Source organism: Poecilia reticulata, linkage group LG1, assembly GCF_000633615.1.
Source record: "Poecilia reticulata strain Guanapo linkage group LG1, Guppy_female_1.0+MT, whole genome shotgun sequence".
NCBI classification, from domain to species: Eukaryota; Metazoa; Chordata; class Actinopteri; order Cyprinodontiformes; family Poeciliidae; genus Poecilia; species Poecilia reticulata.
This window is the reverse complement of record NC_024331.1, coordinates 1,542,473-1,566,245: the sequence shown is the minus strand read 5'-3', so window position 1 is coordinate 1,566,245 and position 23,773 is coordinate 1,542,473. Positions and strand designations below refer to the sequence as shown.

Sequence of the window (23,773 nt, the reverse complement as noted above, 5' to 3'; positions counted from 1 at the left end):
AGCCCAGATTACAGCCATCCTGGGTTCAGTTCCCACTGCCACTCATTCAATGCTTCTATGTCCATTTTATGTCTGTCACCTCAAAAATAAAGCCACCAGGGGCACAAAAACTGAGAACGAGTGATGATTATAAGCCATCTTTCATCTTGACTGCTTTGGAGTTGTGGGAAAAATGAAAATTGTTGTGCAGAAGCTAAAGGGCCAGACAGCTACTAATCTTCATATTAAGTGACTTTACACCTTTAATTTATGTGTTAAAGCATTATTTAAATTTTACTGACAATCTTGTTTGGAAATGAAGAGGAAAACAGACACTAAACAATAAAACATCAAAATGTTTAATAGAAATTTTAACACAAACTAACAGTTCTTTTTTGTTCCTTTTTATATAGCAATTTTTATCCACAAAATAAAAAAAAAACAGTTAAAACAGCAGCTGTACTAAAATTAACATGGGACAGAGCTTTAAAAGGATCTTCAGTCAAACTGGTTTACTGTGTTTTATATAGACAGTAAAAACAAGAGCTTCCTCTTGCTGCTTATGGGATGTTCTCAGTTTACAGCATCAGCTTTAGCACCTTTCTTAGTTGGCCTCACGCCGTAGGGATGTAAAGAGACGTCTCCGTTCTGATGCCCGATCACCAGGGTGTCCTCGTGCCCCCATCGAGCCAGTTGCCAGTACCCATCCTCCTGAGCCTCCATCATTTGGGACGTCCCCCCTTCTCCGAGCTCCCACACACAGACGCAGCCGCTCTGACTCAGGCCCACCACGCTGCAGCGGTTAACGTCCACTTCACAAAGCCTTGCAGGGCAAAGGAAGAAGAGGTGTGCATTACCTGGATGTGTAATAAACAAACTTACACAAGTCTTGTTCTCTGTATGACTTCATCTCACCTGCCAGTCCAGCCATCCGGAGGATACAGCCAAGTAGATAAGACAGATTTTCCACTGAGAGGGTTGATGCCGACTAAAGAGAACAGAGCTGGCTTCGACCTCTCCTCTGAAAGAAAGCATTTCTCTCTTGTCTTTTTCTCTTCTTGGTCCAGGGAGCTTAGAAACTGATGTTGCAGCAGGACCAACAGCACTCCCTGCACAACATCAAACACACAGAAAGTTACCACCCAGGATTTAAGTGACACAATCATTTCAAGAGTTGCTGGCTACTTACACAGTAGGAGTAACCTTTGAGACAGGCTGTGTTGGATAAACTGTCTTCAAGCAGCACTCTGCTCAGCAGATGGCCACTCTTTAAATTCCTTCAACAAGCAAATGACAGACAATGGATTAGCTCAAAGTCAGTAAACTTGTATGGAAAACGCCTTGCCACAGATGCTCAATTGGATTTAGGATCAGACTTTCATCTGAACCATCAAACGGACCCCGTTTTGTATGTCTAGGCTTGTTATCCTGCTAGGAGGTCAACCTTCACCTCAGTCTGAAGACATTTCAGCCTCCAAAACTTTTTTTCCAGGATTGCTCTGTTACTATCTCCATGAATCTTTACATAAACTGCCCAGCTTTTTCCCCCCATTCTATAAGCATTACTCTACAGCATGATGCTGCCACCGTCAAGTGTCTCAGTTGCGACAGGGTGATGATGTGCAGTGTTACTTTGACAAATCACATAACGTTTTGAAAGTCATAGTCCTATTAATATGTTCTTCTGCATGAGCTGTGAAGCTCTGCAGCTCCTCCAGTGCAGACCCAGTTTGCTTTTATTATTACAGTTTTTCTCAATTGCTTTGGTGGATTTCTCATATCATTTTTGACATTTGTCAAATGGTAAGTACAATTCTCAAAATGATTTGTACAAACAGCAAAACAACATGGATTATCGGCAAAACCTAATTTCCTCCTCGAAATCCTTCTTTCATCTCTCAAAATTAAATATTTGCATCAAAGATCATATCAGTGCCTCAGAACAAGTTCTTGTTTCATTGTGTACGGACCAGACAGTCAAATTGATTAGTCATGTTGTCCATAGAACAGTGGGATGTTCTGTTGTGATGAATGTTGCAAAGACAAACTTTGTAAATTATAATTGTGGGAGATCAATGGGAAGAGACTGGACAAGATTCACTTATTTGACTTTACTGCAATTTATTGACAGACCATGTCATTGTGATACAGAAAGCAGAGCACAAAGAAAAAAAAATCTAAAGTAGCAAGAGGAAAAAATATCAATGCCCTTAAGGAAATGGACCGTTTTCCTTAAGGGCATTGATATTTTTTCTTCTTGCTACTTCAGTGTGGCAGGAATTACAGTTCAGTCTTCCTCTACTTTCCATCTCCATGCTATCAAAAAAATCTTCAATGGAGATAAGGAATGAAGAGAAGTGTGAGAGGAGCTCCATCAACATCATTACCTGATGGAAATTATGTCTGCATTATGTCCTCAGCCTCTTCTGTCTCTTCCTCTGTTCCGCCTCCTCACTCCTCTTCTTCTTCTTCTTCTCCAACTCCTTGTCCTTCCATTGTCATTTAAACGTAACATCGTGTTGTACTCTCGCTACATACACTATTTATTTGCCAGCTGATGGTTCATGAGATGAACAGATTCAGGACAGATTTAGAAAAATGTCTAATGGTAATGTATAGAAATATGTTTGATATATTATGAGAACCTGATAAAGCAAATTTCATGTTAAAACTTACACAAAGTTATGCTTAAATGTTGTAGAGTTCGAGACGATTCAACAGAGACTCGTATAATAAATTTTGATCAATATGAGACCAGCAACTGAAAATGTAGGAAAAAGCAGATACGTGTACATAATCATTTGCATGATGTACAAAAGCATTTGCAACTTGTTGAAAGACGTAAGAAACTGATTTTTTGATGTGAACCAGCGACACAATGATTTGAAGATTGAACGAGTAGTTTGGAGAATTTCAATTCTGTTCTGAGAAATGCACCAAAGTGACTGAGAAAAACTGCAATGATCCCATCAGTTTAGAAGTTCCTACACAACATGCCAAGCTTTCCAAACTCAACTTTCCAGAATTCTCAGTCATTTTCAGATATTTCAAAATACTGCATATTCAAGAAGTTCACAAATTTCACCTGAACTTTCTACTCTGGGGTATGGGAAGGGAAAGAAAAGAAACTGGAAATATGGAAGGTAGAAAAGGTAGAAAAGAGTGAAAGGAAGGAATGACACAAACAAGAATGGAAAATGGAAAAACACACAAAGAAAAGAATGAAAAATCTTTGTGGGGACTTTCCACTGACTTCCATTCATTTCTACAGCCTAACCCTAAACCTAACCCTCACCATTACATTCCTAACCCTAACCAAAACTCAATTCATGCCGTAGTGCTAAACCTGACCCCCATCCCAAAACCAGCATTTCCCTTTGTGGGGCCCAGGCTTTGGTCACCACAAGAAGCAGTGGGTCCCCACTACGTAATATGTGTCAGGAAAATGGTCCCCACAAGGTATTAAATACATGGTATACACACACACACGCACGCACAAAAAAACCTGAGTGTTATATTGAAGTGTTTGGCATTAAAATTACAATTCCAAAAAACGATTATGGTTGATTTTTAAATTGGTCACACAGTGTTAGGTGCTCATCCTTTAAACCATGATTTGGCCAAGCTTGATTCTACTATCACTTACCAGATGAAAAGATGTCCTACTTCATCTGTACCGATGAGAGCGTCAGGAAGCCCCTCTACTGGAGCGAGGGCGCTCACACAAACACCAGGAGACACGAGAGGCTGAGGAGTCAGCAAACTGACACACACAAGTTCAGAAACTAACAAACCTGTACATCAGTGCCAAGAGACGAGGCAGACTCTTCCTTACCTGGTGCTGTCTGACAAGGTAAACACCTGCAGAGTAGAGCCTGTGGCCGAGTCGGAAGAGGTAACCACTCTGGAGTTGAATAAGCCAGCCACTGCCTGGATGATGTCCTCAAGTATCAGCGTCTGCCTGAGGCTGCAACAGGACAGCAGTCTGCAAAAACAAACTGTTTATATATTGATGAACTGATAAACCGCTTTATCAGCACCTTTATGTCAAGGCCGAGTATTTCTCAGAAATTTCCCACTGGTTTGTCTGACTACACATTGAAACGCAGCTAAGCTGGTTGTGCCGTTATACTCTGAGGTATATCAAATGTAGCTTAATTTTTTTTATCAACAATTCAGATCACAATATTAAAATACAGAGCATTACCTCAGCTGTCTTATTTCCAGCTGACCAAGAGACACTAATATCAGGCCGGCCGAGTCTGGGACTGGAAACACGTTTATCACAGGCTGCAAACACAAAACATATTCCATGTCTGAATCAAGAAATATTTAGGATTTTCTTAGTACTTTGTATTTCTTCAGTTCATTAAATTACAACAAAATGTTTCAATCAGCAAAAAAAAAAATATAGCAACTGAAGCAGTTCACAGTTAATATTGATTTTATTAGCCTATGTAAGTAGAGCCAGATCCCGTCAGAAGCCATTTCTGTCACAGGAGCCACTGGTTGTCATGTTTCCTCTTATTTATTTTGCAGTAGGTTCTTTTTGGATGTTTCTGTTTTATTCTGGTATTAACAGTACTTTTGCTGGCCCCTCTGTGCCTTTTGTTCTGTTTGTCCGGGTCACCAGGTCCACCTTTATGTTTTGCTCGGACACGGAAAGTGATGGTTCTCAGTCTTCTTTCTTTCTTCACGAAAAATAAAAAGCAGCTGAATGGAAGTTCTAAGAAAAAAACCACTGAGAAGAATAAGCATTTAAATAAAAAGAATGTTTGAATTTGAGTCTTTCTTAAATATGTTGCAACATCGAACAATTGTCGATCACCCAAAATTAAAGAAATTGGGCTGATCAATCTATCTGGCCCTCAAAGTCAGGAAGGTCCCTACGGGAAACACTGCAAAGACACATGTGTTTCCAGTGTAATCATTTTTTCCTAATTAACCAGTTATGTAATAACATATTTTACATAAGAAATGCCAAGAATGATTTGAACCAAATGCAAGTGGTGGTCAAATTTATCAAGCAGCTTGATAAATTTGACTGGTAGTCGATCATACCCCCGTCACAGACCCTGGTCCCCACCTTACTGTATCCAAGTGTAATAATGGAAAGTTGAGTGAAAGGAAAAGATACAAAAGGTATAAAGAAAACATTAAGAGCCACCAAACAAACATCCCTGGGACATGAACTGTGATTGAATTGAAGACGACATTTATTGTGAAATAAGAAACCTGAAAACAACAAACAGAAGAAGTCACCTCACTGAAGGTCCAGGTGTGTTTGAGGCTCCAGTTACATTCTGAAGTCTGGCTCCACAGGCACACTGCCCACTTTCCTGCTGCTGCGACACACACACCGGCCGATGAGTCCGACACACAGCACACATCCACCAGAGAGCCCCCTGCTGGCGCCTGTCATGCACAAACACTGCTTACCCCACAAAACACAGCTCAAGAGGATGCCCCCACTTTTTTTACTCAGGAAGTAAAAAGCAAAGTAACAGAATAAATTTTACCTCCAGTGTGTGTGTGCACCTCAGTAAGAACTTCTCTGCAGGTCTGTCCGTCATTATTCCCACTTCCACAGTCGAGCCTTGCAGTTGGTTCCTGGACTGAGTCGGGCAGTCGTCAGGTTCCTCTACGTCACCCTGATCTCTTGGAGCCAGATGCTCCAATAAATCCTGAAGCTGACTGCAGAGAGAGGGAGGAGGAAGACTGGAAGGGAGGGAGGTGATGGATGCACCAGGACAAAGATCCATAGGAGACAGATCCTGGGTGGACGAGCTGGGAAACGGAGGCAGGCAGAGAGGAGAAGCAGAGGGAGAGGAGTTAGAGCGCAGGCGAGCAGCATTAGGGGTGATTCCCAGGGAGGGCAGGACCGGACTGGAAGCTAAAGTGGGTGACGGATGGTAGACGGATGGCAGGCCTGTACAGGGGCACCCCACTGCATCCAGAGGAGACTTAAATAAGAACTGAGAGGCGTTACTTTTAATCGCTCCGTCCTCAGAAGAGTCCGTTTTAGTAGGTTCTGCAAAATCTTCTGCAGGATACTGTGGGTTTGGGTTATTTACAGGAGGGTTTGCTGCAGGGTCCTTAGTGCAGCTGGCCGGAGCCTCCTCTGCTGCTTTACTTTCAGAGAAATCAAAGGAAAGCATCCGAGTGATGCGTTCGTCTACGAGTCCGAGCTCTTCTAAAGAGGGTTGCTTTTCATGTTCAGAATGCTCAACTTCTGGCTCATCTGAAAGTTGAACATCATTTTCTTTGCGTGGTGTTCGGTTCACCAGACCCTGTGGTTCATCTGTGCTTATAGATGTACATGTAATGCTGAGGGCAGCCCAGTTTTCAGTTCCAGCTTCAAGCTCTTCAGTAAACCCTTGCACCACTGAAACAGCTTCTGCTGAGGTGTTGAGAGCATCCGCACTGAGCTCTGCATTTGTTTCTGGAATACTTGGGTTACAAAGCTCTTCATTTAACCACGTGCCTGTCAAATTATCTGTAACTGTGCGTTGTGTCTGCTGTGGAGATGTTCGCTCGCTCTTGTTTGGATGGGTAGAATTTCTGATGGCAGATGTGGAACTGAGCGAGTGGGAACAGGGCATCAGCAGACCGACGGCGCTGCGCCGGCAGCTGGAGCGTCTGCGTGTGTTGTGTGACGGGGTTGATTCCACGGCAACTTGACGGAGCTTGTGCAGCTTCAAGGAGGCAAACTGATCGTCAGGGAGGTGAAAATCTTGCTGGATGTCCAGGCTCTTCAGGCGGCTGATCAAAGAGGGAAGAGAAAGCTGAGCTGTCTGAGACGATGAAGAGGAGGAGGAGGAGGAGGAGGAGCAGGGCAGGAGAAGAGCCTGAGAGTCTGATGACTCTGCAGGACACAAGTTAAAGAAGAAAAAATAGATTATGAAATTAAGAAAACAAAAAAAACAATCATGTTAAAATAAAATGATGATCGTAATTAATGAGGACAGCTTGACTAAAACAGAGTTGAGTGTCTACATTTGACCAGGGCATGAAGACACTCAACTGTCAGATGTTGAAAAGTGTTCCAACATTTAAAAATCCAGCTTGAACCACAGCAGACAGAGGTCAAAGGTCAATATGGAGAAAAATATAACATATAATACATGTTATCCTTCGTGTTTTTAGGAAGCCTCTTATGGGGGAAATCTTTCTGCCATAATTCGAGAGCACACACTTTCAGTCTGAAGCAGGACTTCATGTCTTCTCAAAACTTGTAATGCTTGAACTCAAAACCTCTGCTCTCTTTCAAATATTCACTGTGCTCTCTCAAACCTTTCTCCTCACGCTCACAACTCGTCTCTGCTCGGATCAAATCTCCTCTTGCAAACCATTTTCTGCTGGAGCTTGGAACACAAAAGTACAGTCACCTGGCAACCTCTCAGCCAATAGAATGAAAGTGTTGTACTGGGTGTGTTTGTTTCCTTCTAGTGGGTGCGCCTGTGTGGGTACTATCGATTTTAGTAGCTTTCGAATTACGGCAAAAAAATACCCCCAATAATCACAGATTCCCATTTCAATACATTGTCTACTTAAGCTTCATTTCTGAATAAGCTCTCATGATGAAAATAGCTGGATTTGACATTTCTTCCCTCTAGTAATGCACATTATTTGGCAATGCAGAAAAGAAAGGGAAAACAACATTTACACTGATATGGAGTTTCCGAAGGAATACCACCAGTGTTCTACTTAGACAGTGGTCCCCAAAGTCGGTCCTCGAGGGCCGGCATCCTGCATATTTTAGTTCTCTCCCTGGTGGTAGTAACAAACTTTTCAGCAAGTCAATGTTCCTCTTAGGCCTTCTAACGAGCCATCATTTGATCCAGGTGCGTTAAACCAGGGAGAACTAAAACATGCAGGATGCCAGCCCTCGAGGACCGACTTTGGGCACACCAGACTTAGAAAGATAAATTAATATTAGAGGATTGATATCTTACTTATATCAGCAAAAATCTTAAAAATAACACAGCCAAATAATTTTACTTCAGTAAAATACTATCAGTCTGCAGAACCAGAATGTGTGTGTACCCCAGGTCAGAATGTGTGTGTACCCTAGGTCTACCTGTGTTCCTCTGTTGGGGTCTGCTGGTGCTGCTCTTCCGAAAGATAGGATAGACTTTCTCCTGGTGTTCAGCAGTAAAACCAGCTGGAGTTCCACTGACTGAAGAAGAAGGTTGGGCTGGACAGCTGTGGGTGGGAGTCTGCTGGAATAACACTGGCTCGGTGTTTGTCTCATCGGCTTGATGGATCGACTGGGTAGATGTTGCAGGACTGAGGGGAGGCTGGAGACCTCCTGAGGTCAGGCTACATCCTTCTTTAAGAAGCTGTTGTCTCGGAGGTCTTCCCCTGCCTCTGCCTCTCCTAGTCCCTTTGGGTGGACGGACGCTGGGGCCCCGAAGCAAAACAGGAGCTTCCGAAATGGCAGAGGCAGAAAAGTCACTGGAACTCTGGGAACAATCTTTGGAAGTGTTGGATGGATTCAGAGAATCCACAGATGTGTACGGACTTGTGGAAGAGGGTGAATCCGTCTGAGTGTGCCGGTCTGACCTCTGTACGTCCTGGTTCGCTCTCCTGCTGCGGCCTCGACTCCTGTGTTGTCGCCCTGCACTCAGCTGGGACATTATGACAGCCTGCACATCTGGCTGGGTCTGGGATAGCGTCATGTGCCTTGTGGTTCTAATGTAGTACTCTACAGGGAAAAGAAGTCCTTCCACTAATGTGCAGGAGTCTAGGAGACTTACAGCGTTCTCGTCTGCTGTGGTCCGATTATTTTCCTCTATTATTTCTACAGAGTCCTCATGTTTTTCAGTTGCTGTCATCTGGGCTCCATCATGGCTGCCCTCTTCACATGACACTGGTTTTCTCACTTGGCTTTGACTGACACTATCTTCTCCCATCTTATTTATTAAACTGTTTTCTCTAGCATTTTGTCCTCTACTCTCTGTTGTCAAATCAGGTCTACCGCATTTTCCATCAACTTCTGGACCAATTTTTTTCCCTGTTTCTTCCTGGGATCTTTGGTTCCCATTTCCTGTTTTGTCCCCAGGTTTGGTGTGTTCTTGCGTGCTCCAATGTGTGAGTAGCAGAGAGGGGGACTCAGATTCTGGATCAGCTTTCTTCATTGAAAGCTCCTCACTTTCAATGAAGACATCTTCGTCTTTGATCGTCTGCTCTTCATCTCCAGGTCTTGTGTTTCCTGTCAGCTCCTGCTGTTGCTGGCTGTTGTCTGAGCCTTCGGAAGCGTTGGCACTCCTCTTTTCCCAGCGCAAGCGGCTGCGTCTCGACCGCAGGCGCAAGGCCGGGCTGGGTCTGTGGCTGCCAGCGACGTCACTACTGAGATCTGGGGTTTTGGAGGAAGTCCGATCTCCAGAAAGCGAGATTCGTGTTGCTTGTTGTCTCCTGATTGTACTGGATTCTACTGCACCTGATAAACATCAGATTAGTACTCATCAGTTCATTTCGGTACAGGGTTAGCTGCAATGCCAATGAAATTACAGGAGTGTAAAATGAGAGATTTCATATAGCATTGAGTCAGACTTACCTTGACACTGTAGTAAACCTGGAGTTGTATCGTTTGTGTTAAATGTGAATGAGGAGGGGGTAATGCAGGCATTAGATGTAATCTCTGGATTGTTCTGGTCTTTCTGCAGAGAAATCCTGTTTTTCACATGCCTCTTCAACGCATCCACACACTCGGCACGCTGCGTGAGAACCAACATGAGTTCAAGACAAAACTTTTCCTCCATTGTGTCTCATAGCTGACATTTGACATTTTTGCCCCATCACACTTGTATCAGAGTGCTTAGCATCTGTCCAACAAACATTGTTTTTCGCTGCCATCTACTTCGAACTGGAGTTTGTGTTTATTGAAATGCTAAAGACATGTTCTCACACTACCTCTTATTCAAACAACTTCAATTAGTTCTTCATTTTGTGCGTGAAAAGAAATGATAGAAAGTTTGATTAAATGTTAAAATCAAAATCTGTTTCATACAGGCCTGGTTTCATTGCTTTCTGTTTTAACCACAAAAATTCTGTATTATTTTTGCTAATAAAATTTATTAGAAAAATGTATTCTGATTCACCATTTAATAACTTTTCTTGTCTAAAAAAATCATCCAATTAGACAAAAAAAAAAAAAACGGATCACAGAACATCACCAATTTTAAGTGTCATGATAATATTCAGCTCCTTTACTCCAATATCCCTACGCAATGTGCAGTGCAACTAACCGTCTCATGCAGTTATGAGGGTGGTGAAACCTGAAACTGCTGCTGCACAAGTCCAACAAGTTGTTGCTAGGTAACCAAAGAGTGGTGGCATCATCATTTGTTGTTGATGCTACCAACCTTGCGAGGTTGAGCAGCTAAGACCTTTCCTCTGTTGACATCCCCCAGAATGCCGTGCAGCTCTGCATCGGTAGTTCAGTGAACATTTTATATGTTGAATATTCTATCAAATGAATTATCTGGTCTGTAAAATGGCACAGTTTTTAGCACTGTTGCCTTGCAGCAAAACGGTCCTTTATGTACTCTGAAAGTCCAAAGAAATGACTGTCTAAATTATCCTTAGGTGTGAGTGTGGAGTGTGTTTGTCACTGTTTTGCCCTGCAATTAATTGGCAACCTGTCCAGGGTGACCCCGCATCTCGCCGGTATGAAACAAAATGTGAATTAAAAAAAATACTTTTGCAAGGCACTGCATTATTGAAAGAGTGATGTCACTTTCATATTTATTTCTGATTTCTGTTACATTTTTTAAAAGTGTAGTAAGAGAATACGCGTCTCACCTTTAGTCTCTGGGCTGTCTTGAGATACTCCCTTTGTAAATGTGCCAGTTTTCTACGAAGCTGAGAAGGAATGATACAAATGAGTAATGTAGCAGAATATCATTTAACTCGAGTGTGAAGAGAATGTTAAGTTACCTTTTCCTTGTCATCACATTGCAGTGTGTTTCTCAGCTGTTCCTCACTGTGCAAAATATTACCAATATTGGCATCCATCCTCCTCAACAAACAACCTGACAAACACCGTACATACCAGCAGCTAACGCTTATTTGTCACGGTGTTATTCGGCTATAAACATATTCTAATTATACTTATCTACGCCGTTAGGGTAAATAACAAGCTAACGGCAAAGTGTTACTTTCGTTACGAACATTAACTTAAACAACCGTCAGCAACAATTAAATATGCCTACAGACAAAGGCATATAAAAGTAAACTTGCCGATTACGCCATGTCAAAGTTAAGAGTTCAATTTGAACTCTGCCATCGGCTTGTTTATGAAGGTTTACTTCACTGTTCGATTAGCCAGGTATTGATTTACTTCTAATTTCCCGCTACTCAGACAGGCATCAGGAATGGAGTCAAGATGACTCGATCGGCGTCATATGCGTAAGACGTAAGCCAGTTGCCAACATGCGCACTACACCTTACGCCCCTCTATGCATGCTTAACTAAATCACAATACAAATACAAACAATACAAATAATAAAAAAGGGAAATAGGCTTATAAGTTCATTTCCTCTTGTGAGATGATATTTTTTTGACTCAACAACAATCACTGTTTTTTTTTTTTAGTTGTGATTTGCAAGAAAAATGCCACAACAAACACATAATAAAAATATTAACTGCGATGAAAAAGAAAATAATCTGATATTTTCTTGGTGGTGCTACGACTTTTCTAGTAGGAGCTACAGCTCCCTCTAGCGACCCCCTATGAAACTGCAGAACCTTTTGCTTCTAATGCCTCAACGTAGCGTTCTCACAGCGTGACATACATCAAACCTTTGGAACAGAGTCTGACTTGCACACCATTTGTGCTGCAACTTTAACTGTCTGTCGTTCCGTCTCATGGTTACATCTGTCCAATGCCATAGTCCTTTTGTTTATATTGATTAATTTGACATTTTCATTTTGGAGTGTCGAACACAACATGCAACCTCAAATATTTGTTAAAAATCAAGAATCAGGTGCACAAGTTTCAGTTTATTAGGAGTATTCTTTGTATCACACAGGGTCAAAATTATATATACATATTCACATTTATGTGTAAAAATGTGAAAAACAAAAATACACAAAGTTTGAAACACCTTTAGTAATAATAGCTACTGATATAGCTATCTAAAAGATATTTAATTTTAACTATCTTGTTAAAATGTCAATTGTTGTCTTGTTTTACATTGTATATTGTTTCAGCAAATATAAACTGCTACAGTCATGATGACTAAGGCTGGGCTGCCTACAGTGGGTACGGAAAGTATTGGAGCCATTAAATACCAACATAACAACAATCCTGGTCAGAATCTAAATGTTTGCAAAACTTTTTGCAGAAAACAGATTAAAAACTTAAAAAACCCAGATTAAAAACTTCCTATTCTATACTCCCATATATTCCCTCGTTTAACCCTGCAGAACTATTAATCTTTCTTGTTTACCATCTCAGATAGTAAACAGCTGCAGCGGTTTGTTTCCCTTTTTGTTCATAATCCCTGCTGATATCTGTTTTTCATTTCATAAAACTTGTCATAATTAACTTCTTTCTTGAAATCTATAATGCTATAGTGTTTATAAATGTCTTTTGTGAATGTTGCAGCATTTGCCACATATATTTCAAATGTCTTCATTAGTCACATTTTTCTGGTTGCTTCATTTATTCTGTTTCTTTGTGGGGGTTTGTTTGTTTTTTAAAGACATTTTACCAAGCCGTATTAATTTGGCACTCAAGATAATGACTAATTTTGTCGGACTTAGCCCCAATCCTGTCTCTAAGCACACATAAAATATTATACACAGGTTAATATTGTGAAACCATCTGCTACAGTAAGCATGATCTTGGTCTGTGAAGTGGTTAAAATTGGTTGTATTCATGAGAAAGTACTTAGCAAATCACATTGGTTTTTAGTTTGGTGAAATTGTCCTTCTCCTCAGACATCCACAGGTTAGATACTTCATGGCAGTCAGACTGACATGCATCAGAGGCCCCATGTTAAAGAGCATGTGGTAGAAAGCATGAACAGACAGCCCTCCAGTTTCATCGGCGTACTTCAGTGCTACTATCGGCGTGTACAGCGGGTTGGTCAGATTACGGAAACGGGGTCGACTTGCTTCGATCACTTTCTTGGTGCACTGTAAAAAAGAAAATATATTTTCATTTAAATGTTCAAACAGAGTGGTGCTGTTAAAGAGTGAAATGTAAAGATACAATAATTTTACTTTAGCAATGTCATCAGGTGTTTGTCCAAATGTCTCAAAAATGTCCACAGAAGAAGGAAGATAGATGTTCTTGAAGTAATGCACAGTTTCGGGATCGGCTCCAGGATACTCCTTCTGTTTCACATCCTGAATCATCTTTGCTTCAAATTCTGTGTGCACCGGTCCTGGCTCAATCAGCGACAGGCTGTGATAAATCAGGTATAGTAAGAGAAGGAGGAGATTTCAACCATGGAAACAATTATGCTATTATTAATACAGTATATTCACTTAAAAACTAAAATTCTCAACATTGTATGTTATTAAATACTGATAAGTTATGAAACTTTTGAGCAATGATTTCCATTTTGAATGTTACATGCAAGTGTAAAACAGTAGCAAATATATAATCTGTCCATCAGTCTTTCTGGTCCATCTGTCCACCAGTGTGTCTGCTGTGGTAGCAACAGGTCCAGGAGAGAAACCCAGAAATTCCTCTCCCAGCACTTCACTCCTTCTACGGAATCCATGGTTTATCCAAGTCAGGACAGGAGAAGGTAGTCCTTCCTTTGAGCTCTTGGTCTGTTTTGTTCAAAGAGGAGAAATAATGGATCTTTGCTTCCACTAATTATCTGATTCTCCTGACCATGTAGACAAGGGTCAGAATGTAAAGAGATCACAACACACTCTCTGTGTGACAGGACCTCAGATTCTCTCATCTGCATTGGATTCATCCCGGATCCCTCCAGCCGATCCATCCAAATTCTCCAACAGCGGAACCAGATGTATCCTTTCTAGACATCCATTCCCCAAGATTTTGTTCTGGTCTGGACCCCATTTAAAGCAGCTAATCAGCAGACATCGCAAAGAAACAGAAATTAAACTATATTGACAACTTTCAATAAAGATGTGGATATAAAATGTGTACTTATACTAAGTTGCTTTAAAACTGTGATGTGTAGAAACAACATGTAAGATGCTTCACTGGCCATCAAACAGCAAATACACTATTACTGTATGTATGTTAAGAGAGGATTCTTGCAAGAGACCCCAAAGGCATAGTCATAAGTGAATTTTAATCATAGCTTATTAAACAGTAAATCTACAGTGGGTACAGAACAGTAAATCCCTATTAAACAGTAAATCCCTTCAGTGATACTTACATGACGTTAAACTTCAAAAGCTGCACAGCCAAACTCTCACAAAAGCCCTCCATGGCAAACTTAGAAGCAGCGTAGACGTCATTAAACACAATACCTGAAGAAAAACAGATATGATTTCACTTAATGGATAATATTAGCCTCTTAGTCTGTTGATGTTTCTCTTTGTCCATTGTCCAAAACCCATTTAAAGTAAAGCCGGTATTTTAGCATCTCTACTTACCTTGTAGTCCCATCACACTGCTAACTACAATGATGTGTCCTCCTCTTCTCTGCTTCATGTCCGGCATCACTTCCTTGATCATCCTGATGACTCCAAAGAAATTAGTCTCAAATACTTTCTTCATCTCTTCAATAGGAATGCTTTCTACTGGACCCACCAGGCCAATACCTGCATTGTTGACTGTTAAGGATCAGGGAAACCAGAAGATAAAGAGAGTCCAACTGTATGATTAACACATATTTTAGACATTTTAATGATAAAAATGTCTCATATTTGACTTACTAAGGACGTCTACATGTCGATCTTTGATGCCGTTTATGCATTGTTTGACAGATTCATCACTGCAGACATCCAGCACAGCAAGAGAAAGAGTTTTTCCATATGCATCTCCAGCAGCCTCTACCAGCTTATCCTTTCGTTTCAGGTCACGCATTGTGGCTATTACTGAAAACGGGGGAAAACATGTTCTTATAGGCCTATAGTTTTCAAGATCAAGCTGCTATGAAATAAAGTCTTTTTTTTGAGAAGCTTCTATAAATGCCATAGGGGTAATGTTTCTATGTACGATCCTTGATTCATTCATCCTTTTTGTCTGCAGACATTTGTGTTTGGGACAGGTTTTAACAGCACAACACCTTCAGGGTACGGCTTTAAATAAATGATGAGTCGGCAGCTTGCCCAGGTTCAGTAACTGAGGTTAGACATTCAGTGTCAAACTAAGTTCATCCATAAGTCGGTGGGTTTATTGAATATTTATCGGTGGCAAAAAAAAGTCTATCTGTTAATCATGATGATTTTCGACTTGTAGATATTAAAAACAACTTAAGATTAGAAATATTACACCAGACTAAAAAAATCATCTGTAATGCAGAAATCCAGGCTTATTGAAAAATAAAATTTTTTGTTAATATTTTGTATTATATTAGTATAATATAATATACTGCTCAAAAAAATAAAGGGAACACTTCAGTGTTCACTTAAATGTTAAAGTGTTCCATTTATTTTTTTGAGTAGTGTATATTACCTGCTTTTAATCTGACAAACAAGCTTCATTCTCATTTATTGAATATGATTGTAGTAAATTGTTTACATCTCAGATTGTTGTATATTAAAGAACCAGGACAGCTGTGGGTTACCATGACGATTAATGTGCGCTTCCTGCTCTGTGGGCTGCTAGACTGGATGTGTTTATTGTAGAGGTTTTTGCAGTGTTCATAATATTTGCAAAAAAATTCTCTGTCAACGTCTCTGTGAAATGAATCTACATAGTATGTTCTCCAGAACATGCTTTTGTTGTTGTTCATTTATTTCAAAAGGGACAATACACAGCACATAACAGGCCAGAGTCAGCCATTTTTATTAACAACATACTTGACTTGTTATATGATATACTTATTGTCCATGTTTGGAAATAGGTTAGACAAAAATCCAAAATGTTTCTGGCACAACTTCACTGACTCCCATGATGTATGGAGAGTAAAAAAAATGCAGAGGTGAAGATTTCAGAACTAAGAAACAACTTTATTCATAGACCAATGCATTTTGGTTTCCTCATCAGGGTCATTCAGCCAAAACGTATTGGTCAACAAATGAAATGGTTTCTTAGCACTCCGAGTGCTGCTGTAGTATTCACCACAACAACTTTCACACACATCTCTCACTTCTCCCTAATCCACTCCTAACCCCAAAACACACACCTCACCAACAGCCTCCGATCATTTCAGATCGTGTGTATGGTTGTGCAAATACGGTATAGAACATCACTGCTGCTAAACATAGCAAGTATAGTAAAAATAAATCTTAAGCTCCTGTGTGACTAAGCAGCTCTGTTCAGGCAGCCACATTACACAGAGGTATTAGTTGTTATGTACTGGTGGTATAGACACATTCAGCCTGTGATCCAGAATCAAACTCTACAAGCCAAGGAATAATTAGTTAAAGCAGGGGTTTTGCCAGAGGTGAGAGTCTAAAGACTATTTTAGAACCAAGGCAATGATGGCAGAGAGGAGTAGCGAACAGGGAGCTTTTTCCTACGCTGGTCACTTATTCAGATTTAGATAAACTATGAGCTTTATTAAAATATTCCTAAGTTGGTAACTCTTCTTTTGCACAACCTTTTTCACAAACACAGAACACTTTAGTTTCAATAAAACATTTTTTAGTTGATTTGGATACATTTGTTCTATTTGTTAGCACGCACAATTAGTTAATATGTGTATTTAAATCAACTTAAAGTTAATTTCTTTTGCCTAAGATTAACTTTTTGTTTTCTTGCCAGTTACCTGCCATGGAGTTGCCAGATAAAATAAGGGGCCAGCACTCAGCAGGCTTAAATGCTGAGCGGACTGCACCACTGGTTCCTGCTGGCAGGGGGAATTTGTATTTTATTTGTTTAGACAAGTTTTTGTATTTAAGTAAATGTTTGTATTCAGAGTTTAATAGTTTTGGATTTTCATTTTTGGGTGTTTAGTTTAGCCAAACTTAGCTGTATTGTTATTTGTTAATAATACTATTCTGTTTAGTTAGCCCTATTGTGTCTTAATTGATCTGATCTGCCAGTATATATGCCCTGTGCATCATTTCTTTGTTAGGTCAGTTATGTTTGTTTGCATTTCTTTGCCTGAGTTCAGTTTTGTGTCTTTGACCTCTTTTATGAGCTCTGATCTTTCTTTGTCATTTAATACTTTGGGGTTAAAATAATAATAATAATAAAAAACTATTTTTCTAATAATTTCAATGACTCCTCCTGTTTTCAACTCGGTTCATCACACATTTACAGAATTATATTTTTCGCTCATTTTAATAAATAAAATAACTTCTAATTTTATAGTAATTGAAATATTTAATAAACAGTTTGCAGTAAATATGAATTTTGATTCAAATTTTCTATTTTAGTTTTTATTAAAATTTTATGACAGTGGACTAAGAACATTACAGAGTGAAAAATGGCAGAGAAAAGAGGATCTATACAGAATACTTGAAGTGTTGTGGTTTTGGTTACTTTAAAAACGAGCTTAAGAACTGCTTAATAGCTTTGTGAAATAGTTTTATATGAATTTGAATCATGACTTATGATGTCCTTCCGAGCTCTAATCTATTATGGGGACACATACATAACTATTGATGAACTAATAGTTCTGGTGGATTTGAACTGAGTACATATTTAAACTAGGCAGCTTCTGTTCAGTCTGGGTCTGCAAGGTTCTGCTTGGCTCATTTGACTGATTGGTACTCTTCACAGTGACCCTTGAAAGAATATAAATGCCTGTTAAAATACCAGGATGTAAAAACTGATACTTTGAGAAATCATTGCTAATAACTTTCCACCTATTATGTCGTGTATCCTGTACAGTTCAGGCAACTTCAGGTAAACTTCTTAGCATTGAACAGATGCATTATATAAATCACAGGCAAATGTGAGGCACTGGGTAAAATGTAAAACCTCAACAAATTTCACGCCTCCAGGAAGCAATTGTTTCTCAACAGCAGAGAACCCAGACCTTCTGTACGAAGCAAAGTTTAGTACAAAGGGCTGGTTTTTACCAGGCTGGTTGACATGAACTCTGTTGAAGTTTAAAACTTTTCCTCTGACGTGTGTCATGTGCAAGTTTGATGCTATAAAGTTTACCAGAAATTACCTGCACTGTAAACAACCAACTTCCACTGTGAAGAGAGAAGCTCAGAGCCGAATGAGGCGGCTGTTAATGTTAATTCAATATTTGGAAGTGTGGTCAACAAAGACTCAGCGGCTTTGTTCACCTCCTCTGCTGCCATCCCTAAAGCTAATTATAGCGCACTATAATTCTAAAACGGTGCAGAAAATTGACATTATTGTTCACAACTTCTCCTTCTGTTCACTGATTTTTCCCAGTCAAAAAGCGACCACAGACAATCCGAGTGAAGGGGAGAAATCCCAGACTGTCTGTGGATTTTAATCTCACAGGAAGGTAGTTATAGTGGAATTAAGTGGCCACAAGGAATACAATTAATATCCAGTCATTTATTTTTAGCAAGAAGCATGTTTTCTAAAAAATGCTAGCAATTGTCGCATGTGTTTCAACGTTAACTTCATTTACACCTTAATTGTAGACATTAAATGTTGCTGTGCATGAGATGCAATCCAGTTAAAACTGCTGTTAAATAAGTTAAATAAGTGTAACACTGCTAAAAACATACTTGACACATACTTTAGTTTGCAACAGTTCAGGTCATCACATCTCTAATAACACAGTAAACGTGTCAGACTATTACATGAAGACATGGGTTGTAGCTTCATTGATGTTTACATTTGCTCAGTTATGAGCTTGTACTAATCTCACTCTGACTTTGTGGAATGGTGATGTTGTCCAATCAGAGCTTGGCTTTTATTGTTCATGTAGTGATAATTGAGATTTTGCTGTTTTTGTTTGTTTGTTTCTGGTTTTTTGCTCTGATTTAACAGAAACAGAAAGTTTATTAAACAGAACTGCTACTATTAACACCGTGGTGGCCAGCATTATGTGCTGTGGAGAAATAAGAGGATAGCTGAGTGAAGGTTCAATTAATCCTATTTCTTTCCTGTTCCTGCAATAATCTGTTACTTTTCTTGAATACTTTGAAACTATAACATATTTAAATGCTACAGCAATATAATTTAAATTGCCAATGATCTCATCAATCCATATACTTACCGTGATAACGTTTTTTCTCATCCTTGGCCAGCATCACAGCCATCCTAAGGCCAATCCCAGAGGAGCAACCAGTGATCAGGACCACTTTCTGTTCAGGACTCGCCATAATTCAGCTGCAAGGTCCTGCTCTTTTTGTAGACCAGAAGACAGACACCAGTGCAGAGTCAATGCTAATCTGAAGTGAGACGAAGAGCTGCAGTAAGAGGATAAAACACACAGAGAGGGAGTCACATGGACAGGGTGAAAATCTACAACAATCCTAGGATTACCTAAGGGGATGTCCCTCCATAACAGACAGTGTGGCAAATGTGTTTATTGGTGAAATACGGGGATGGTGCTTAAAAAAAGGGGGGGAAAGTTAGACATGTGTTGATAGCAACGCCTTAGATTTGCCGCCATCTAGTGGGCAGTCTGCTCATTCCAGGAACAGGTCTTTCTAAACTTATGTTACAGATTTTTTCATAGAGAAATAAACCGTGGTAATTCTTCAATGAATCAGCAGACCTTGTTCTGCTATTACACACACAGCCATCCATCATGCTTTTACTTTAGACTGAGATAACCTCCAAATACAAAATGCATACAGAAATTATAAACTACATAAATGAAAAAAAGCACACCTCGCCCCCCTCCCAAATGTACGCGTGCACACACACACACACACACCCACACACACACACACACGCACACACACACACACACACACACGCACGCACGCACACGCACACACACGCAAACACGCACGCACACCCCCTTCTTGATTATGGCTGGCACAGCACTTACAGCAGGAGAAAAGGAGCTGGAAAAATGCCTGGAATCTATGTTTCCTTCAGTCAATGACTGCAGTGCACACCTGAAACTAAACCACTCTGATCCAAGAACATGAAATATTAATAGTCATTATTCAGCACATTAACAGTATCTTTATTGTTGATCTTGTAATGACAAGACACCTGGCTAATAAGCCAGGTATCTCCAAATGTGAAACCACTTCTTTCTGCATAATGGCACAAAACACAATCCATATTACAGCTATAGTGAAATCTACTTTTCACTTGTTACTAAAAACATTCAATTGGCAGCATTTATCACAAACTCTTTTTAGAAAATTGTGGAACAAACCAAATCAAGATGACTACAAATGTTTGCAAAAATCAAGCATGGTGATGGCTCTGAACTTATCCTAATAGCTTATAAAGGTTGTTGTAATGGTCTCTGAACTTTCCATCTTGTGGACAGAGCAGCATTAGCTCCTGACACAAGTGGTTATTCTTTCGACAGCTAGCTGCATGTACATATCTTAGGAGCACTTCTCTGTTTTTGAAAAACGTTTGGGTCGGGCAAAGACAGACAGGTGGTGGAATTTGGAATCTGCAGCAGCATATTTTTATTAGTTGGGCAGCAACGCTGTCCTGTTCCAGCATGTTGCACTAGCTCATGGGCTTGTACACACATCCAAAGACAAAAAGAGAAAAAAAAGAATGAAATCCAGTGTGGAAAAAGCCCCCGTTGTTTCAGGTCCTTTGGTAAACTTCTGAAGATTGCACCTGACTGAAACAGTTGAGTGGAATACCATCCACTGCAGGAATTTTTAGACAGGAAGTCTTAAAGAAGTAAAAAAAGATCATTCTGCTCTGTTTTTTTTGGCTAAATGACCAAAAAAGAAGTTGAATTAATCATGATAAAATATAGGCTTCTAAATTACTTAAAATTTTATGTCAGATTTTTGATGGAATTCAAATGTCTTTTTTCATAAAACTAAAAGTTCAGTGTTTGTTACTCGTTTCTGAAAGCTCATACATAGAAATATTTAAAAACTTTATATCTTGTAATTTTTATGATCAGAGCTTATATATAATAACAACCCAAAATTCAAATAGGATGTTGTAAAAAAGGTACAAATTTAGATGTCTACGCATGCATTTTTAATTGACAGTAATTTTACCCCATAGTAACTCCTTGTGTTTCCATAGGAACTAAAACAAACAAGAACCTGACACAGGTTGTTTGACATCATCATGTCGATGAGAACCTCTATGTTCTCACCAGTGATGTCATAAATGTTCAAAGAGATACAAGAATACAAGAATTCTCAGTTTGCTTCTCAACTTGGTTGGAGGTAGATCGATTCCAGAGAGACGACTTCAAACTGATTTTACAAACCATTTTAACTGTTCACCAAGTCAAGAGGATTTTTGCTGTTGGTTGGGGTTTTGGATTTCTTGTTACGAAGGGAGTTGAAAAGTTGTTGGGATATAGCATAAGAGGCAAAGACGTTTTTGTAGAGAGCTCTGAAGACGAGAGATCAAAATACTTTGATTTTGACATTGAACCCTGAAGACTAAAAGGACATGGAAGATTCCTCTAAAGACCAGGACGTTACCGTCAAAACCACAACTATGGATTTAACAGTAAAGGCATCAGAAGACTTTAAGGTTTTTGAAAGTGTTAATGTTCCTTATGACCAAATGGACCTGGACAGACAGTCCAGACAATTTAAAATATCCTGTGATTCCTGACTCAGTCTTTAAAATTCCTGTACAAACTGGAACTCAGTCGTACCATCTGTCCTCAGTCCTTTGCTGGCGACAAGCAGCAACTTCTGGCACTAGCAGCCTTTACTCATATCTGTTGTGTGGACAACTGGTGTTTAAGGCTGAGGATGACCGGGTATCAATTTCAAATATTGACCGTGAAGCTGACATTTGCCACAATGGGTACGTCTACAGTTATGAAAAGACCACAGAAGGACAGGACAAATTTAAATGTTGGGCTCCAAGTGATCACTGACCAACTACATACGTAGATAGTGCTTCAGACACTAGGAAGTGGGTAGAACATGGCCCGCACAGAGTCGGCCACGTTCCTCGCCTCCATTATTGAGACGACTTATCAAAGATGTGGCTACAAGGTTGTCAGTGTCTGTTTTTGGGGGGCAACCCTAGAATTAGCTCATGGGCACCAGAAGGGAGGGATACTGTCAAGCTGAGGATAGAGACCTATTGGGTCTTTTTGGTCTGTGGGACCCCAGAAGCAGCTGATGGGTACTGGCAGTCCAAGCGGCATGAAACTCAGGTAGTCGATGAGGTAAAAACTTGGGTGTGGGAGAAGTTCACAGAGGCCATGGAGAATGACTTGGCCTTAGTACTTAAAATATCTCCTCAATTCCACCATCACAGCTTCCACTGAGGAAGTGGAGCCTGGGGACTTTGGATCAGGCTCTGCCTAGTTGACCATTGTGAGAGGCACAGAGAAGGAGTGGGCATACTTTTGGCCTCCCATCGTGGTGCCTGTATGTTGGGGTTCACCCTTCACCTACTAGATCGTCCACCATGTTGGAATCGTTGGATGGGTTGCTGGAGAGGAAGGGACGTGGGAGGATCTAGAAAGTGAAATGTTAACTTTGAATGATAGAAGCATGCAATCTGAAAAGGAGATGAAATCAACATTACAGTCAACTGGTATAACTCCTGAGCAACAAATGAAATCCAAGATATGTCCTTTGATATGCATAAGAAAATTAGTATATTGCTGGAGTCCAAAACTATCCAAGCAGGATATGAAGTCTTTGGAAGAGGAGTATTATCATCATCCACATGAATGATAAAATCCCCCAGAAGTATTATGTGCGGTGAGATTGTAAAAAGGTGCATCAGGAAGCTTGCAAGCTCAGAAATAAATCCTTATTATACTTTGTAGGCAATACAATCATAGTGGGAGTCGGTCCAGAGAGCTGACATAGAATATAGGTTGTGATCTACAGCTTATGCTGGAGTAGTTTGCAGCAGAGGGTGAAGCAGCCGGGATGAGGATCAGTGTCTCCAAATCTGAGACCATGGTCCTGAGCTGAAAAAGAGTAGAGTGCCTTCTTCAGATTTGGGAAAAGGTCCTTCCCCAAGGGAAGGAGTTTCAGGGTTTCAGGCGGATTGTTGCTGCATCTTCAGTGATACGGTAGATTTGACGATCTGTCATGGTGAAAAGAGAACTGAGTCACAAGGTGAAACTCTCAATCTTTTGGTCAGTCATACCCTCTTTTACGGGCACAAGTTTTGAATAGTGACCAAAAGAATGAGATCGCAGATACAAGCGGCTGAAGTGAGTTTGTGTGTTTTTCTGGGCTCTTTCACATAGACAGGGTGATCTGACCCGGATAAGTGGAAGAAAATGGATGGATGGATAATCCCAGATTTTACACATAATTTTGCAATTTGTTTGTCTAATTTCATTTTGAAAACATAATTCAAATGTTATGATCAGTTATTTAGTTTTTGGCCATTCTAAAAAAAATCTCTTACTTCTGATGCCAATATTTTACTTACCTATGAGAAAAAAATATGCTGAGGTAGTAACACCTGAATACTCTACCCACTGCTAATCTAATGTGAGCTAATGATATTACTAAATAGTCTAGTAAGCATATCTAAGCAACCCAGTAATTATTTAAACAATCACACAGTTCGTAATACTTTTGCGTCCAGCCCCACTAGTCCAAACCGTCTCAGTGAGGGAGGGGTGGCCAAGTGAAAGGAGGA

At 40.1% G+C, this 23,773-nt stretch overlaps 2 protein-coding genes across 2 annotated transcripts; both read right to left on the bottom strand.

Annotated features, from left to right (window-relative positions):
- Positions 1–319: 319 nt before the first annotated feature.
- palb2 (partner and localizer of BRCA2) lies at positions 320–11,396 on the bottom strand. Its single transcript, XM_008404549.2, has 12 exons — positions 10,921–11,396; positions 10,786–10,845; positions 9,539–9,698; positions 8,060–9,421; positions 5,499–6,844; positions 5,242–5,394; positions 4,187–4,269; positions 3,815–3,964; positions 3,626–3,742; positions 1,169–1,256; positions 895–1,088; positions 320–802 (listed from the first exon to the last, which is right to left on the bottom strand). Exons 1-12 carry the CDS (start codon positions 10,996–10,998, stop codon positions 553–555), a joined length of 4,041 nt encoding a protein of 1,346 aa, XP_008402771.1. The 5' UTR covers positions 10,999–11,396; the 3' UTR covers positions 320–552.
- A 569-nt stretch (positions 11,397–11,965) lies between these two features.
- Positions 11,966–19,416, bottom strand: LOC103462061 (retinol dehydrogenase 8-like). The gene is made up of 6 exons (XM_008404570.1): positions 19,242–19,416; positions 14,854–15,015; positions 14,572–14,751; positions 14,352–14,445; positions 13,213–13,396; positions 11,966–13,125 (listed from the first exon to the last, which is right to left on the bottom strand). Exons 1-6 carry the CDS (start codon positions 19,345–19,347, stop codon positions 12,898–12,900), a joined length of 954 nt encoding a protein of 317 aa, XP_008402792.1. The 5' UTR covers positions 19,348–19,416; the 3' UTR covers positions 11,966–12,897.
- Between the last annotated feature and the right edge of the window lie 4,357 nt (positions 19,417–23,773).